This window comes from Cavia porcellus, unplaced genomic scaffold, assembly GCF_034190915.1.
Source record: "Cavia porcellus strain 051 isolate PalLab524CR breed Dunkin Hartley unplaced genomic scaffold, mCavPor4.1 scaffold_18, whole genome shotgun sequence".
NCBI lineage: Eukaryota > Metazoa > Chordata > Mammalia > Rodentia > Caviidae > Cavia > Cavia porcellus.
In genome coordinates, this window is record NW_026947501.1 from 38282792 (window position 1) to 38302799 (window position 20008).

General features: G+C 37.4%; 1 protein-coding gene and 1 pseudogene across 15 annotated transcripts in view; one reads left to right on the forward strand and one right to left on the reverse strand.

The window, feature by feature from the left end:
- The window catches only part of Immt (inner membrane mitochondrial protein), a 35066-nt gene that overhangs the window by 9844 nt on the left and 5214 nt on the right, over nucleotides 1-20008 (reverse strand). For 2 of the 15 annotated variants that reach the window (XM_063229672.1, XM_063229670.1), the window contains exons 2-8: nucleotides 12836-12909; nucleotides 11562-11751; nucleotides 6829-6940; nucleotides 4985-5083; nucleotides 4459-4554; nucleotides 2070-2206; nucleotides 866-969 (exon numbers count right to left, since the gene is read on the reverse strand). In XM_063229672.1, the coding sequence (XP_063085742.1) occupies nucleotides 866-969; nucleotides 2070-2206; nucleotides 4459-4554; nucleotides 4985-5083; nucleotides 6829-6940; nucleotides 11562-11751; nucleotides 12836-12909 (812 nt within the window). Of the gene's footprint in view, nucleotides 1-865; nucleotides 970-2069; nucleotides 2207-4450; nucleotides 4555-4984; nucleotides 5120-6828; nucleotides 6941-11561; nucleotides 11752-12835; nucleotides 12910-16299; nucleotides 16371-20008 lie in introns of those variants that run through there. The other 13 variants (XM_063229671.1, XM_063229669.1, XM_063229668.1 and 10 more) reach the window with 9 other exon arrangements.
- LOC111756582 (U6 spliceosomal RNA) lies at nucleotides 8766-8866 on the forward strand (annotated as a pseudogene).

Consider the following 20008-nt stretch of genomic DNA (forward strand, 5'->3'; position numbering starts at 1 on the left):
TGTGAGATTAGTACAACATGTAAAAAGCATACAAAAGAAATATAACTTGGAAAAAATTAATGCTTTTTGGTCAATAGGCAGAGAAGCTTTTCTTATGAATGGTAAGAACAGGTCAATTAGGAGAAGTTAGACTTACTAGAATGCACCAGAGAGGCACAGTGGTGTGTGAAAATGGCTGTACTTCAGAACCAGACAGACCTGGACCCAACTCCTAGGTCAGCCTCTCATTTGCTGCAAGCAGCCTATGCGAGGACAAACGTATCTTTTGAAAGTTACTGGGCACCATGCCTGCCACTTGCTGAGCACTCCCTTAATAGCAAGGATTAGGCTTATCCCCCTGCCACTGAAAGAAAATTTAAGGTAAAAGAAAGGGACAGGGTCAAGAACCTCACTGAAAAATAAATACCTGGGTCTTGGGGAGCACTGTGATTAAGAATCACTACTGTATTTAGCACAAACAAATTCAGTACTTAAAGATACTACATCAGGCTAGATAAAGAAAACAGATTGGGGCATTTTCTAAATTCTGATAAGACTGCCAAACCATCCAAATAAAATCTAGATATTATAGTAGAATCGCAGGAAACATGTATGGACATGTCACTGAAGCAATATCCAAAGCAGATCTGATTTGTATATAAGATCTTTACATTAATTTTGGCCAAATATACTTTAGCTTAATTGTTTCATTTCCTCTCTTTCTAAACTTGTGTGCTCCTGCTTGCTACCAGTTCAGAGCACAAGTGGAAAAGAGAGGGAAGGGTTTCTTGTGTTCACTCTACACAAAGAGTAGTATACAAAGAAAACCCAGCCCAGAGAAAGTACCAGGAGCCCTAATTACTTGTTAAAGTCCATGAGTAATTACTTGGCTTTGAGAAGGGCATCAGCAGCTTCATCTACGGCCTTTCTGCGCTCCTTCAAGGCACCCTCTACTGTGCGCCACTGAGCAGACTTCTTCTCACCAGCAATCTAAACAAATAAATTTAATTATGTAAACATGACTAATCTCTATTATTTTCATAGATAGGCCAACAAGATTAATGTGGAAATGTGTGATATTAAATTCAAAGGTAAAAAATTATGTATGCTATTTTTCCAGAGTAGGAATTCATAACTAAGCCACACAATTATGCGCAAGGAAGTCCATAAGCATCATCCTTCATACCTGTCCTTCCACAAAAAACAAACCTAAACATGGTTTGAAAAAGTAATTTGGTATACATACTCTATTACAGATTCTGTGTGCACCTGGCTTTTTACTAGAAAAAACAGAAATTGGAAGCCATTTTTAACATTTAGTAAATGTGTTTACACATTTTTCTATTTTGTAACATTAACTAACGCTCCTTAATCGTAAGTTAACAATTATCATAAACTGTCCTTTAGTAGTAAAATCTGGATTATAATAAATTTTGCATCATCTAATCCACATGACATGCATGACACAGTATATACCCACTGGAAAAAGGAAATATCTTTTTATTACGTTGCCTACACCAAAACACTCTCATGGACATTTAGAGCTTCCAAACCATGTCCTGCTGAAAGGCATCTGTCTATGGGTTTGATTCTCACTCCTCAATATCCTGTGCAGTTTCCACTTTGTTGACTGACTGAACTCTGCCATGAACATTTTTTTTCTTGAATTTTAAATACAATAGAATTTTCTTTTAAGTTTTCAAAGCTTACAGCTTCTAGGCAGCTACAACAGTTGGTGCATTCTTTTAATCCTAGCTTTTGGGGAGGCTGAGGCAGGGATTCTGTTCAATACCAATCTGGACAACTCAGTGAGACCCTGTCTCAAATTTTAAAAAGGGGCTGAGAGTGTAGTTTGTGCTGAAACTTGCCTTTTGTCTTCTTCTCACCTACCATATGTTGTCTGCTCTTTGGTCATCTCTAATAACAATGATTACACTGGCATTCTCATTGGCATTCTTTCTTTAAATAATCATTTCTCCATCAGACCAAGTAGGAGAACATCTATTTATCATGTGTGAGGCCCCGAGTTCAATTTTCAGCATCACAAAAACTAAAAGCCTAAAAAATGGTCTCATTCCTCCTTGGCTCACCTCAGAATTGTCCATGGCTTCTTTCAGTACATTGGAGTGGGCATTGACAGCCTGAACTGCAGTGTTCTGAGCTGCAATAGCCTGCAGAGTGATGGAAGCAGTTTGGCTCAGGGCATCTTCTAAGCTCTTAGCTAGAGCTAGAAAACAAAAAAAAGAACATTTTATACTTCAAACTTCTTTTCTTACCAAATCCTCCACTGCATTTTCCTAAAACCTTAAAATAAAAAGTATACCGAACCCAAAATTAGGGAATCAAAGTTCACTTTAAAGTCCAGTGGGGCTTCAGTACTCATTGTCAAGTGGTTCCAGGAGGCATGAGTATCACACATGTTTTGGATGGAAAGGGCATTGTCTGTGTCAGGAAACAACTGACACAGACAATTTCTAGCTTGAGCTTTAATGTGAACATCAGGACGAAATGTGCCAAAAACTGTTCAGTGCCAAATTTGCTGAGTTTAAGAGCCGTCAGGAACCAAGGTCTGATTGGTAAAATATTAATAATAGCTGTATCTGGATGTTTCACCTGTCAGGGTTCATTACAATACTTTTATAAATATTTGAATTTTTCCAGTGAAGTGTTTTCAGTTTCTCAAAGAACAAAAACGCTTAAAGAAGACATTTCAAATAGAACTTTTTCATTTCAAGTAATAATCACACAGACTCACTCTAGGAAAAAGAAAGAGGTGTCCAATTTTAACTCTTTAGTAAGAAAGAAAACCCACAGCAAAATGTCATACTCAGAAACAGGGAATAAAGGATCAAGAAAGAAAAGGACAAAAAACCCCAAACAAACAAAAAAACATACCAAGAGAGATGCTAAGGCAACTGAATGGGGAAAATTTTTCCACAAAAGAACTCAAGAAATACAGACGCCAAAGTTTAAAGGGTTGCCTCCTATTATGATTACATTACACCATACTATTTAAAAAATAACAGAAAGAAACATCAAAATGTTTTTAAAAATTAAGAAAGCGATCATTTCTGGGATAGCATACCAAAATGAAAAATACTGTCATTTGAAGAAAATCTGCAAATAGAAATACCAATTTAAAAAATTATTGCTATAGAGAAGACCAAAACAGGGAATGTTTAATAGGTCAGACAAAAACAAAAGTTGAGTTTGAGCACAAGAAGCCTAAATTAAAGATGAGAAAATGGAATCTTGCTGAAACACACCTGGCGCCCTGTGGCACAGTGAGGAGAAAGCTAAAAATAGCAAAATACCAAGTCATTAGGGTGAGACTGAGATTTAGAGAAGGGTATAAAGAAAGCAAGAGGCAAAGAAGGGAGAGTGATGACACTTGGGTCCTGTGACTTGCTGTGACAATGCTGGACATCCAAGTGCAAACAGTAGAGAGCCACTTTACAGAGCCCACTGAAAGTGCACCGCTGGCAGGCAACCTGCTGCCTCACCTCCCCAGAGGTCTGGTCACTGGATTCTGACATTCAATAAAAATTACTACAAACGTATCTTTTCAAAGTAAAGTTTAGAAGAAAACAGTCAAAATCACATGAAAGAACTGTACCGAAGAGAGGGGCAAATAAACCAGCAGACATACCCAACTCAAAGTTGTAAGTTAATTCAAGGTGTGCACATGATAAAGGGAGAAAAGTAAAAACAAAAAGAAAAAAACACATTGAAAGATACTCAAAACCCCCCAAAAACAAGATACCCCAAATTAGAGCGAAAATAGTGCCCTTCAATTACAGCAGTCTGTCCCCTACACCCTTTCATACTTTTCTAGCAACAGTTGCCCCTCAGAGTAGGTAGAACCATTACACTGTAGGACACAGGAGCCACTCAAGGCAAAAAGACAGACAAATATAAGTAATGTTCCTTTGAGAGACAAGACAAATCATTCATAATTTAAAACAGAAAGTATACACTACACTACACCATCTCTAGAACAGGCATATGCTTGTTAGCTGAAAACCAGCAAGATGAGGAATACTTAATCTCTCACCAATGTCAGATAAGACCACCAGTAGAGGAGAAACCAGAGGCTGGTGGTGAATCAGCCTGTGCGCCATGGGACTTGCACAGATAAATTTACAAGAGTAAGACACTAAAACGAAAACAACTCAATCTCTGTCCCCACAGACTCTGTTTCCCATAAAGACTTTTCAGTGCTACCATATTAGAATAATAGAGAAAGTGTATGCATTACGTGGAATGTTCATCAACTGTGCAGCACGAGCAGTGCTTGTCACCTAGGTAAAAGTAGTTCAGATGGAAAGAATAAAAATGATGTGATGATAATGAGCAGAGCGACAACACTAAAGAAATAAGAGCAACAGTCAGCTGATAGAAGACAGACACTTGTCCTAATGGTTTAAGGGAGTAGCTGAGATGACCAGAAGGACTAAAGAAGCTGTTTGATTTACATACACTCAATCTTAACTTGTTCTTGTTTTTCCTGTTGTGCAAGGCGAGCTGCAACTTCTTCAGGCGGTCGTTCCCTTATAGAGGATGAGGATGCTTCCTCTATAAATAAGAGGAAATCAAATTTCAGCACAAAATTTTAACAGCTAACAGGAACATAATCTGTTACATCAACACAGATCATTCTGCTGTTAAAGATTCTAAAACCACATCATCACTCATAATGATTCCAAAATGAAGGAATAAAGGATCAGCTGTTAAACTCTTTGAAAAGATTTACTCAGACATAAATTTTATAAACTTCTGAAGCAAACCTGAAGACTTAAAACCAGAATAAATGTATGTGTACTTACACATTGTATCTAAGTACTACCTAGGCCAGTGACGGCAAATCTTTTAGAGGTTTCAGTGATACATACAGTCTGATATGGCGCACATTCCAAAGGTTTGCCATCACTGCCCTGGGCATTAACTAGTGTGGCTGAGCATACCACCTGTAATACAACAAATGTAAATACGGTAATTCAACTACCTGAAGTTACAGGTGTGGGTTTTCCTCCAACTTCAGGGCGATCAGCTTTTATAGACTCCTCATGTTGAACCACAGGGGCTGGGACCGAAAGTGTATCACCTGCTGCAGAAATAATTTGAGCTGCCTCTGTAGGTGCTACAAATATATGTTACTCATGGTATGATACTTTCCTTGGTTAACAAAAACACAAGAATCTACAGGTACTGTCCACTTCACACCTGACTACTTAGAAACACAAATACATGCACCATGACATGTTTGAGAAGCACACAAACAGAACACTGTCCACTGCATTTGCAAACACATATAAACAATGGTGGGGAAAGCACAAGCAAAAGAAGTGTTATAAGCATCTTCTGTATCTTAACCCCTGTTAAGCTCATGCAAGACTTTAAGTTAACAGTGCTTAATCTTAATGTTCATGAAGTAGACATTAGATTTATATAACATGGAAAAAGAATAACAAAGGAAAAACAGCACCAGTAAGAAGATATGCAAAAGAAAGAAACTAAAAAATTTTTAATTGTGCTGATGAAAGAAGACATGTGAGCAGAAATGAAAGCTTTAAAACAAAGTTCACAGTGAAGATGGTAAATATACAAAGACTAGAACTTGCTTTAAAAAAATCATTTAATACCATCTTTTTAAAAAGAAGGTTAAAAGTCAAGAGCTTACAAATTTATAAGCACAAGTGTTGATGAAGACAAAGACAACTGTGGAGATGAAATGGGGGGAGGTAACAAGGAAACTGACGGTGCCATTTAAGAGACAAGTTTGGATTATCACAACACCCATTACCTGCTTCTGCCTTTTGTCTTTTATCTACTGGCAACAATCAGTGATCTCATTAAAACAAAAGTCCGCTGCCTCTCTTGGCCCAGTACCACTCAGAATATAAAACAAAATTCTTTCAAGGACTGCCACGGCATGCTCTCCACTCCCTCTGACCACATCTGCCACTGTTCTCCTCCTCCTTCACTCCACCCTAGCTTTAGTTGTACTCTGCTCCAACATCCTACGCTTTTGCACTAAGTAATCCATCGGCTGGGATCCTCGGTCCTACCAGCCTTTTGCATGACTTACTCCATTCTCTCTTTCTAGGATTTGTTCAAATGCTGGGCAAAGTTTCCTTATCTACTCCATGTAAAACTGCAATATTCCCTCCCACACCATCTGATATCCTATATTCATTTTACTTATTTTTACATGATGTCCCTGCTTCGTCCCACCAAGGAGTATTAGCAGAGAGTTTTTTGTTTGTTTTGTTTTTTGGTGCCGGGGACCGAACTCATGACCTCACATTTGCCACGCAGGCACTTCCGCTGCTGAGCTAAACCCCCGGGCAGCAGTTTTTAAAAAACTGTTTTGTATTGTTAGGTCCCCAGTGAATGTCTGACACAGGTAACAGACATTGGCTGAATATGTGCTGAATGCAAGTCAGGAGATTTAATCAAAGACAAAAATAACAAAAGATAAACACAAGTTCAAGTTCAACCTGAACAGTTAGGCAGGTGCCATAACCTAGGGTAGGAACATACAAAAACACTTTCACTATTAAGAAAGAAGAAAGGAGGAAAAAACTAGTAAAAAAGGTGGAATAAAAAGAGTCTGGGAAAGTCTTGCTGCTACCCTCAACTGCTACTTACAAAAAGCCCAGCTCCGTGTCCCACTCAACCCCTAAAACGAGACCCACAAGGACAGGTGAAAATACTATTTCCCCAGGGGATGAGCTGAGGACCAGAACAGTCCTTCACAGAGACAGCTCCTCCTCTTTACTGTGGGTTCAAGTGCATTAGAATGATTCCTTGCCTATGATGTTAAAAGAATGGTTCTGATATGATTACCTGTTGTTGAAGCTGTTGTGTCTCCTTTCTGTTTTTGGAGTTGTGAGGCAGGCTGTTTAGATTCTTTCATTACCTCTGATACACTAGAGATTTTTAATGGACCGGACGGAATCTTTGTAAATAAAAACATGTAACATTAAGACACAATAACATTTTTTTTAAAGGCAGTATACAGTAATACTTTTTAAAACTCAGACTTTGGCCAATTTAGCTCAGTGGCACAAGCACCTGCCTGGCAAGTGTGAGGTCATGAGTTTAATCCCTGGTACCAAAAAAAAAAAGCTAGGACTTTTAACATAAAGTTATCAACATGCATTTTACTAATTGTAGTACGAGAAGCCACTGTTACTAGAAAAATGAAGTCCAAAATTTTTACTGGAAGAACCCATATTTTAGCACTACATTTTTTCTTTCCTTCCTTCCTTTCCTTTTTCTGCAATGGTAAGGACTGAATCCAGGACCTCACCCATGGGGGGCAAGCACTCTACTACTGAGCTATACTATACAGCCTAGGGTTGTATAGTTTTATCAGACATTAACAGATCATTTTTTACATAAAGTTCTAGCAATTTATATTCTCATAAAATATATATGTATGATCCGTTTCCAAATCCAGTTTTTCTCTTTTATTTCTGTCAAAATCTTACTAAAAGTAGCATTATTATAAAATTGGTATCTGTTGTCTCTTGTGACCCCTCCCAATCCCAACACTTTTTCAAAATTATCTTGGCTAGTTTTACACATCATTAATTCTTCAGTATCAACTTTAAAATCATCTTATCTGGTTCTTCACCCACTAGAAAAATCCATTAGTATTGTAACTAGAGTTATAAATGTGTGTATACATAAAAAGATCATTTCTCTCAAATATAAGCATTTAGTAGAAACTGAGCAAAAGGACATATATTTAAAAGAAATAACATTTTATATCTTATTAAGTTCCATATAAAAATATAACATTTGCATTCATTTAGGGAAGTCTTATTTCATGGCTGCCAAAAAAAACTATGGTAAGTAATCATATTGGCACTAAAAGAGTTACCATGAAATAAAATGTACAGCTTTTGAAAGTAAAAAGTTGGTCATAATATGCTAAAGTAGAGAAGGCTAAATAAATGTTAAATAAAATACTATTATTATAAACTCAGAGGTGAGACCGTTCACACAGATCTGTGTACCAAAAGGATGCAGGCCTTGGTAGAGAACATCAGCAAGCAAAGAAAAGTAAGTCATTTCTGTGAAAAAGAACACTATGGGGAAAGTGGTACAAGTCTTTGTTATTTCCATGCTTTAATTAAGACTTTTTTTGAGACAGGATCTCACTGTGCAGTTGAGGCTGGCCTTGAGCTTACTTTGCAGCCCAAGCTGATCTCGAACTCACAACAGTCCTGCCCCAGCTCCCAAATACTGGGCTTACACACTAACCAAGACACTTAAATCAGTGCCTGGAACATAGTAACCACTTGATTTACTTGTTGACTGAATGAAAGGTACATACAAGGCATATCTGTAACAAAGACCACAGGTATAAAGCTAAAACAAAAGACTGGAAAAGTAAATAAAAGCTTGATTGCCACAGGCACCATGTGTCAACTGAAGAACTGGCAAAAAGACAAACTGTAGCAATAAAGGAACCCCGTGGCAAGTTCTTAGACTGACATTCAACCACTGCTGGATTTACTTTCTTTATTCAGCATGTAGGACAATATTTAAAGTCTCTCTATCTTTTCCACTATATGGCTAAACAATAGCAAAAGGTTAGAAGTTCCCAGTAAGTGGTATCATGAAAACATGCAGTGCCGATTTTACAATATTCTCTAGTACTGCTATGGAGATGGCTTAATTCACTTGGAGAAGAGATCTGGGAGGAAGATGGGAAAGACTTTGGTTGGGGGTAGAAGAAAACAATGGGTCTAGATTAGAAGATAGCAAATCTGTTGCTCAAGTTGGTAGCACACATACTAAACGGGAATGATAGAGATTAGCCTTGCCTCTGCACAAAGATAACATGCAAATTTATGAAGTGATCCATTTTTTTTTAAAAAAGCAAGCAAATTCAGGGAGCTGGGAGTATACCTCATTGGTATAACTCATGCTTAGCATGTGTAGTATCCTGGATTCTGGATTCATACAGCCCCCGCCCCCAAACACACACAAAAGGCAAATTGTGAGGACTATTAAATTTTGAGGTAGGAGGGACTAGGTATATCGAGTTATGCAAGTGAAAGTATTCTGCAAGATATCAATGAAGTGAGGAGAGGCCAAAGCTATCTCAGATAAAGAATTCATCTACAAAGACCCTCACTTGAAATAATGTTGAGGAAGGAAAGTACATTGCTCTATACTGCATCCAGATTCCATGCTCCTGGAACAATTTCCAGCTATTTTCCATAGGTCATACAACTTAAAATAGACCTAAGATTTTAGAATGAACCCACACAATTCTACTCTTTGATGACACAACTGCAAAATTGTCTCTTTTGCCAGGCATAGTATATACACCTATAATTCCAGCATTTGGGAGGCTGAGGCAGGCGGATTGCCTTGAGTTCAAGCCAGCCTAAACTGCATAACAAAACCCTGTCTCATTAAAAAAAAAGTTTCCCTCAGTCACTATACACATTTTTTTTTTTTGTCTTTTTCCTTTTTATTGGTACCAGGGATCGAAGTCATGACTGCCTGCTTGCAAGGCACGCGCTTATGCCGCTGAGCTAAACCCCCAGCCCCACTATACACATTTTAAAGTTCATATAAAAAAATAAATGATGGGCTGGGGATTTAGCTCAGCGGCATAAGCGCATGCCTGGTAAGTACTAGATCATGAATTCGATCCCCAGTACCAAAAAAAAAAAAAAAAAAAAAAATCTGCAAAAATAAATGACATAGGAAACAGCAGCCACCCCAGGGGAAGAATCACCAGCTACTCCTGAGATCCACGCCATGTTGGAACTTAGGATGCTGGGAAACCAGGCAAGCAGCTCCCCTCCCTGGTAAGCAGCTGTGCTGTGGCAGGCTGCAGCTGCCCCAGGGGGAGAACCACCAGTGTCTCCTGAGAGCTGCGCCATGTTGGAACTTAGGATGCTGGGAAACCAAGCAAGCAGCTCCCCTCCCTGGTAAGCTGCTGTGGTGTGGCAAGCTGTGGCCCCTCCAGGGGGAGAACCACCAGTGTCTCCTGAGATCTGCGCCATGTTGGAACTTAGGGCACTGGGAAACCAAGCAAGCAGCTCCCCTCCCTGGTAAGCGGCTGTGGTGTGGCAGGCTGCGGCCCCTCCAGGGGGAGAACCACCAGTGTCTCCTGAGATCCACGCCATGTTGGATCTTAGGATGCTGGGAAACCAAGCAACCAGTCTGCCTCTCTGCTAAGCAATAGTGAGCCTACTGGTGCACAGGGTGAGAGTCAAACATCCCATTTCCCCTACCCTACTTCCCCTGCCCCCTGTTAGCAAATGGGAACCAGAGATCTAAGCATCTCTTGGGAGGTTGACCATAGCCAATAAGGGGGGATTTCCTTCTACCATCTCTTTGAAGGCAAATATTTTTATTATTGTTTTGCTTTATTCTGATTAATGGCACTGCTGTATTCAATATTCTGTTTTGATAAGTTCTATAATGTTCTGTATTTAACTTTATTTTGATATACATGATTGAAAGAACAACTATCGTGAAGATAATGAGATACACTGTGATCGTATTACTGTTATCCCGGTAACCTGCTGTGAAGTTCTATATGACTTTCACTACACTTGACTTTATTCTATCTTGTCCTGTTGTATTTTACTACCTTCAAAATAAAAATTTTTAAAAAATGATGTAGATAGAAGAGAAGCCAGAAACATTCTGAAAAAGTCTGGTTAGGCTAGACAAAGGTGAGAGGAAGTCGGAGAACATTGTTTCCCAAACACTATCTTTGTAATAGTCTTGCTATCTAGGTCATGTTAGATACTGGAAAGCAAAAATTGACGTAGTTTCTAAGAATGAACTGATTGGTCATGACCATCTTCATAGAATAAAGAAATGCCAAGAAGCACAAAATCTATACCCTTTTGTGCATGTGTGTGTGTTTTTCACAAGGAGGTATGTTTAAATGAAAAACAAATGTAACGTGAGTTAAAAAAAATATTCAAGCCTTGTGAGGAGGAAAAAACCCTGAAGAACATCCATAAAGTTCCAGGAATCTTAGGAGATATTCCTGTCAGCCAATCAGCATGTGGCTGCAAATTCTTTGACTTTGTTTTATGATCTAAAGGAGCCATTACTAACTATTGGGTTATGTTTTTAGTGTTCTGAGTCAGAACTTGATAGCTGCAGTGGTATGGGCTAACACACCACTACATCTGTGCTCCATAGTCCACAAGGAACCATGATAACCTCTGCCAAACATGCTTCCTTCATTTACTTCATGTAACACACAAGGTAGCCTTAACTGACAGCACCCACTGCTGAGTGACAGAAATCCTACAAAGACTCAAGAGTCTACATATACAGATTACTGTCAGTTTGATTTGAAGAGAATACAACATACATCTGCCAAGTTGCACTGAATTATACATGTATAGTATTTTCAAGATGAAAACAACTTGCATTTAAAAGTATTACACAACTGGAGATTTAGCTCAGCAGCCTAAATGCCTGCCTGGCAGGGGTGAGGTCATGAGTTTGATTCCCAGTACCAAAAAAAAAAGGAAAAAAAAGTATTACACAGAATAAACCAAAATACTGTTTAAAACTCTTACCGACTTCTTTGGCGATGGAACATTATAAGGTGCACAACCAAGGACCATCTCAAAGAGTTTGTCAGAGTAAGGTATAGTTTTCTCTACACTTTCCCGGAAATGGGAATCCCATTTGGCGTACAGAATTGTGCCACCAATACCGCCACCAACAAACAGAAGGCCAGCTCCAGCAATTTTGCCAGCAGTCACCCTAAGTGAAAGAAAGGAGAAACACACTTACAGTTTTTGGTTCTCCTGTCACCTACTTTCCTGGACCAATGAAAGACTCTGAAAGGTCTGGAGTTTCTACTACTTTTACTACTGACTCAGATCACAACTGCCACGTTTACTACCACAGCTGCATACCACCTTTCCCTTTTCCCTGATGTATTTTTACCATGTGTGCAAAAGAAAATATTTATGGATATGTTTTTTAAAAGACAGTACCGAGGATAGAAATAATAAATCAAAAATGTTTATAATTATATTCACTCTGAATCCCAAAAAAAGAACTATCACTAACTTTCTAGGTTATTCTTCCTTAAGTAAGCATTTCGTAAGTAAAATAAAGTAAACCTTTACAAAAGATAATAAAATATCAAACAGAACAAAAGCTTTATAAAGTCATACCATGCTGAGTCCTGGATATAAATCTATTGTCACAGAATAAAAGATAGCATTTGGTGGAGCCAGGGTTCTGCCTTGGATGCCATACAATTACCAAAAAGCAAAAAAATTACCAGATTTGTACTGACAGATAAATAATGCTCCAGAAGGTGCTCCTAAGATATTATATCAAAACTGTTGTACATGTACAGTAGTTCCTCCTTATGTAAGGGGCTATATTCCAAGACCTCCAATTAGATGCCTAAAAGTGTAAACAGTACCAAACTCTATATGCTATGTTTTTCTATGCATACATATCTATAGTAAAGTTCAATTTACAAATTAAGCACAGTTAAGAGACTAACAACAATCACTAATAAAACACAACAAGTACAACAATGTATTATACTGAAGGTTATGTGAATGTGAACTTGCTTTCTTTTCTCTCAAAGTCCCTTACTGTACTATACATCGCTTCTTGTGATGTGAGATATCTCACAAATTGATCACTGGTACAGACCACAAAGGAATACCAGGAATAAAGCAGTAGTGCTGTATTCCTTAATAAAATGTTTTAGGCAGCTATTTCCATATTCAAAGAACACACACACACACACACACACACACACACACACACACCCTTAGCAGCACTCGTAAAAAGCTTGGTTCCACAAAATCATACTACATACCCAGAACTCCTTGAAGTAGAGTATCTACGACATGGTCGCAATGGACGGAGGACAAACTTCCCACAGAAACAACTCTAAAGAAGCAGAAAACAGAAAAACCAATTTTAGTTAGATGGGCATGGAGATTCACCTGTAATCCCAGCATGTTGGGACAATGACTGAAGTTTGAGGTAGGATGACTGCAAGTTTGAGTCCAGCCCAGGTAACTTAGTGATAGCTTGCCTTAAAAAGTAAAAATGCTTTGGGTTCAATCTTTAGTACTAAAAACCAAACGAACAGAACAAAACACTTAAAAGAAATCTGGAAAGCTTTTAGAGATGCTAATATAATATTTTTATTATAAATGTTATCATTAAACATAATATTTTACTTTCAGGATCAATTTACTATGAAACATATTTATAGATTCTTAAAAACAGCTATGCTTCTTATACCCTAAGACTCACATTAAAATTACTTTTAATATTTTAAAAAGAGGATATCAGACTGACCAATTAGTAGTCAATTTTTTAGTGTTATGTATGACAGTTACTTCTTTGAAATCATTGAGATTTGCTATATGGTTTCTTAATTGGCCAGAAAAAAATAAATAGCATAAAATATCTATTTTATGCAGTTTACTTTGTAAATGCAATTTAGACATCTGAAAAATCACCCCCAGAACCTAGCTAAAATATAGCATAGAATACATATGAATCCACTCATGAAAAAGATCTAAGCTTAGCTTAATACTAGAAAACTGAGTATTCCATTTGTAAACTATGTAGCCAGAGAACCCTACAGTATTCATCTAAAAGTCAAGTTTTAGTTTATGCTAGTGTATCACCAGACTAAAAACCAAGACTTTTAGAAAAAAATGTAACTGATCTTGTAAATGCTCAAGTACAGAAAGTATCTTCACGTAAGTCTATGATTAAAGCAAAATGACCGGGATGGGGGGGAGGATATGCTTCACAATTTGTTTTAATCAAAATGAAACACAAACCCAAATGTTTCTAACCAATATATGGTCTCTTAAATTAAGCAAACAAATAAGCATTTAAATACTATTTGGGGGAAGGTTTGATAAACTTAAAATTATTTATATCAATTTAAAAACTCATACTATTGAATCCATAAGTAATTTCTTTTGTGTGTGTTAGGAATTAAATACAGAGCCTTGCACATGCATGCTAGACAAGCATTCTCCCACTGAGCTACACCCCTAGGCATAAAATATGTTAATACCATTTAGAAAACTCGATTGCAGCAAATCAAGGGGAAAAATGCTTTCTCTATGTTCCTTAATGAAACTGTATCTAAAAGCCAGGCTGAGTGGTGTGTCACAGTCCCAGTTACTCAGCAGACTGAGGCAGGAAAACTATTTCAGTCTAAAAACTCCAGACAAGCCTCTACCGCATGGTGAGTACCTGTCTGTTAAAAAGGAAAAAAAAGTACCTAAATATCACAAAATCATAAATTTCCTTTTAAAAATATTTTTAGCTTCAATAAAATATCATATGATCACATGAAATTACTGTAGAGTTAGTTGCAATTTATGGCTCATTTGCCAAAACCTAGAGGCAAATATCTAATGAATGTATTAGAACATTTTAAAAAGGACAAAAAAAGACATCTTAAAACATATAAAGTAGATATACTTGTTTTTTAAGTTATTTCAATTATCACCTAACATGCAGAATTCTCAACATTTCTGAACTATGTTTATCAAAAAAGGGTGTTTCACTCCTATTCTATGCTGGTGATATAAAACTGTAAACAGAGCTGCATCTAGTTTTAAGTCTACTTTGTAACTCAGGGAGGAAAAACTAGGGACTCACTATATGTTATGCAGCATAGGCTGGCTTTGAGCTCACAGCAATCCTCCTGCCTCAGACTACCAAATGCTGGGATTACAGGCATGCACCACCACACACAGCCACTGAAGGTCATATTTTTAAACATTTCAGAGTAAAAACAGGTTTTTGGGGCACAAGCAAAGGCACTGTTAACAATGGATAAGTAGCTAACTGGAAGAGTAAGCTTAATAACCGATTCCATATATGAAGTTAAATCCAGTGCTAGAGTTTCAGATCACTAATTTACATCAATAATTTTAGCCTGTTTTATTATCCATCTTATACTTTCTTGACTTTGCTCCTTTGAATTAAATATACTTTATCTGATGGGAAATATTAAAGTTAAAACTTGAAATTTAAAATCGATATTCAAAAGGTTTAAATACAAGTAGAGTAAAGTCTCTATTAAAGGTCTGTTCCCCAGCAACCCAGTTCCCCTCTCCAAAGGCAACTGATGATACTGTTTATTTATCCAGAGGGACTTTGTGTAAAGTCCCTCTAGACTAAAGAAGCACACTGGCCTCAGCCTCCCCACTTTTACACAGATGTCACAATATGTAACACTAAGGTTCATTCAAAAATAATATATTTTATTTTATTTTGGTTTCTGAGGTGGGTTTCACTATGTAATTCAGGTTGATCTTGAACTATGTAGCCCAGGCTGGCCTCAAACTCATGGTAAACATTCTATCTCAGCCTCCTGAGATGTACGACTTCAGGTATGTGCCACCACATCCAGCTCTAAGAATAATATATTTTATTTTATTTTAATTTTTTTTGGTACCGGGGATTGAACTCATGACCACCTGCCTGCAAGGCAGGTACTTATGCCACTGAGCTAAATCCCCAGCGCCTAAGAATAATACATTTTAAATCACTGTATACCAGTATATGAAAGGCCTTTTCATAGATTTTACAGCAATACGGTATCTTGTTGTATAGCTCTTAATGTAGTGATAACCAGCCCCTACTGATGAACACTGAGGTTCTGTCTAAATTTTTGTTACAATAATACTGTAAATATATGATCTTGAGGTCAATCTTTAAAAGTAAAATTTGCCAAATACTGTCCCATAGTAATGAGAGTATATTTTTTATTTTCTCCAACAGTTACCAAGTTTTTATCACTGACAATCTAAAAGTTGAAAATAGTCATTCTAATCATAACTTCATTTATATAATAAAAGTGTAACCATTGCTCAGTTTTAAAAATTAGATTAATCTTGTTCATATCCTTTGGTCAAAGTGCTATTTACATATGAAATTAGCCATATGTTTGTACACTACAAATGTTTTTGTCTAGTTTGTGACCTTCTTTTTACCTCTGTTTACAGTAGCTTATGCCATGCAAGACAAATGTACTTTAACACAGTCAAATTTGTCTTCTACAGTTTTTACAGGGTCACATTCAGATTATAAAACAATCTTTCATGGGTTTCTTTTCTCCTTTTTTTTCTCCTTTTAAGACATGGTTTCACTATGTAGTTCAGGCTGGACCTGTCACTATGTAGCCCACACTGGCCTTGAACTTGCCACAATCCTCCTACCTCAGCCTCCCGGATACTTGGGATACAGACATGCACCACCATGCCTATCTTTTCTTCTACTTTCATGACTTATGCTTACTTTTTTAAACTATAGTATACCCTCCATCTCTACAGCTTCCAACTCCATGGATTCAATCAGTTGACTGCACACTGAAAATATTTGAAAAGAAAAAACAAAATTTCATCCACACTGAACACAGACATTTTTCCTTATCAATACAGTATAACAACACTTACTTATACTGTACTACATATTACTAGTATCCAAAGGTGACAAAGTACAGAAGAGGATATACAGATTATAAACAGTATACCATTTCATAAAAATAAGGGACTTAATACAGAGGGAGAACTACTTAAATCTTTGAAACTAGTGTAAAGTGTGAGGTATAAATTCAACTTTCCCCCCCATATGTCTTCGGTTGTGTTAGGTTGTCCCTAACTTATAAACCAACCCATTTTTTCCAATAATTTGAAATGCTACCTTTAACAGACTAAAATCTATTCCATTTTTTCCATTTTTATTGGGAATTTTTACTCTCAAGAATTTAATTTGATAAAGGTCAGCAATTTTTATCAATGCAAATGTGTTTTATATAAATTTATAGTAAATTTATATAAATTTGTAGTGAAGTAGTAATAACTATATTAATTATCATTTCATTTAGGTCACCTTTATATTTGTGGTTTCTTTCAGTTTGGAAAAAGAACTCCTCATGTAAGAATTGACAAATCAAAGAAAAACTGAGAAGCTCCTTGGCCAGTATCCATTTTTGGCACTCGTCACAGAAGAGGGCTACTCCTCCATTCACAACATAGCTTCTTCCTTAAAGTTGATGGAATCCTCACTCTGGTTTTAGGTCCACTGATGCTCAATTCTCAGATCCAATAATCAGGAGACTTTCCCTCCATTCTCCCTAATCCTTCTACGGTGGATGTTTTTGCGGATTTATCATTGTGTCTGTCTATCAAACTGTTTGAGTGGATGTTTACTATCCATTTTTTCCTTCTCACAAGTTCAGAAGCACTTTTGTTAGCAATCCTAAACTCTGCACCCTGAGTTTAAAGGGGTCTCTACCAGGATCACATCGACAAAAACTTCAGAACAGCATCTGCCCACCTTTTTATTCAGATACAAGGGTTTTTCGCTCCCCCTCTCCTGCTTTCACCTTTCCACCTTTCTCTGAAATAACTTAATATATAGGACCTGTTGCCTTTTATCTGGTAAAGCTTAAAAGGACAGTGACAAGGGCTGAGGATATAGTTTAGTAGCACAGGTTTTTGCCTAGCAAGCTCAAGGTCATGAGTTTGATGCCTGATACAAAAAAAAAAAAAAAAGAAAGAAAGAAAATGAAAAAAAGATGGTGATAAAAAGAAGCCTACAGGTCTCATTAAGTTATTCTGTATCAATACACCTACTCGCCACTCTATCTCTGTGTGGCTTATCCCATGAGTATTCACATTCTAATCATTTTTTTTTTCCTGCTTCAAGTTGTTCAATCAGAATAATCTGTTCTCTCAAAAGATGAATGAGCCAGGGATTTAGCTCAGCAGTGTAAGTGCCTGCCTGGCAAGTGCAAGATTGAGAGTTTGATCCCTGGTTCTGGAAAAAAAAAAAAAGAAAATCTGGACTAACAGATGAATGTTTTTTTTTTCTAAGTTTGCCTCTCAAAGTTTCTGATCACTGTCACAAAGCCTCTGTTGGTCCACTGCTGGGTAAGACAGCTGCCAATCCCATGACCATGGTCAGTAGCACCTTCAATGTCCTCAGCATACCCTGCTGGTCATGTAGTCTCCTTCTGCCTGCCCAAGGCACCTAGGGCTGCTATGTTGCTGTGAGTTCAGGTTACGCTCAACTGTAAATTCTTAAATGAACTTAAATTTCCTATTTTGACCCACTGATCTATTTACTCACACACTAAGAACTCAATGTTTTAACTACTACATTAAGTGTAAATTTTATGTTATCTTTTCTCATCAAATAATAAGACAAAAACTTTTTTGTACCACTCAAGGAAAAAATGCTTTCAATTTAATGCAACACCATCAAAAAGGAAAGACCTAAGAAGATATCCCCAATGGGTCATATTCAAGGATGTGATTTATATGGCAAGATCCTGGTTCCAATCCTGATGCTGTAATGAGACAAAATTTCAGAGGGTTCTGAGAAAGTTTGTAGTTGTTACAGTTGGAGGGCTGAACAAAAATCAGCAGCAACAATATTTCTGTACCAAATGGTCTTTCAGAAACTTGCCACTTCCGTCAAAAATGAGTTCTATATACTTTTGTATTAAACAAGGCTTTAGGCCAGGCATGGTGGTGTATGCCTGTAATTCCAGCACTCAGGACACCAAGGCAGGTGGATCACCTTGAGCTCAAGGCCAGCCTAAGCTACACGCTAAGTTCAAGACTAGCCTGAACTACATAATGAGACTCTATCTCGAATCCTGCATCCTCAAAAAAGACTTTCATAATTTACTTGCCTCTCATCACACATACTCTCAGAAACCACTAGCAAACTGTGAGGAAGCCCAGACACACAAAGATGCCACATGAAGGTTTTCAGCCAACAGTCATTCTTAAGGTGTCAGCTATAGTCAGTATCAACTGCAAGGCATGACAGTAACAAAGACTTGGAGGTGACATTAGCTTCAGCCAAGAGCGGAATGCAAACTATGAGGGCCAATAAGTTAAGAGTTGCCCAACTGAACCCAGTCAAACCCAAGAACTAAGTGAGGAAATAAGTAATATTGCTTTACCCTAAGCTCATGGTAGCTATAGCTAATCAAACTAGTATCTTCAATTCACAGACAGAAACACTTTCAGTAGACTTAAATCAGGTGCAACTGCTCTGTGTTTGAAAAGTCATTAGTGTCTGTCTTTGGCTAAGGGAAACCTGTTCAAATTTGGGGGAAGAAAGGGGGGAGAGAGAGATACAGAGAGAGAGACAGAGAAAGAGAGAAAGAGAGAGAGAAGCTCTGTCTGTATATTTGTGGCAATCTATAAATATCTATGGCAGGCTTTCTTCTTTGTGTGGCAAAATTCTCTAAACATGGGCTGGGGATTTAGCTCAGCGGTATAAGCGCCTGCCTTGCAAGCACGTGGTTGTGAGTTCAATCCCAGTGCCCCGCCCCCCCCAAAAATCCCTAAACATAAACCTCACAATTTAACCATTCACTGTTATTTAATACTCCACAGTGCTATACAACCTTCATTACTGACTCTAGGACATTTTCATCTACCCAAAAAGAAAACTCAAGTTACTTTTTGTTCATGTTCATCCACACTGGAACACATAAACAAATATACCTTGTAAGTCAGGTTTGTAAATGAATGTAAGTTTGTATGTTTATGACTGAGTGTAACACTCTATTATATAGATATACTATGTTTTAATGTGATGATGGTCATTTGGATTGTCCACCATTCAGCTATTGTTGATAGGGCTGTTATGAACATTCATCTAACAGTTTTTCATTTCCAATTCTTTGTAGGGGAGAGGGCTTTCAGGATCATACAGCAATTCTATATTTAAATTTCTGAAGAACAGCCAAATTGTTTTCCATAGCAGTTGCACAATTATACATTCCCATCAACGTTGGAGGATTCCAATTTCTGTCTTCATCAACACTTTTTTGTGTTTATATTATAAGCATCTAGTGAGTGTGAACTGGAAATCTCATTGTACTTTTGATTTGCATTTTCCTAATGTCAAAGGACTTTGAGAGTTTTTCCATATGCTTCTTGGCCACTTACAAGTCCTTTCCCATTTTTTGAGTTGTCTTTTA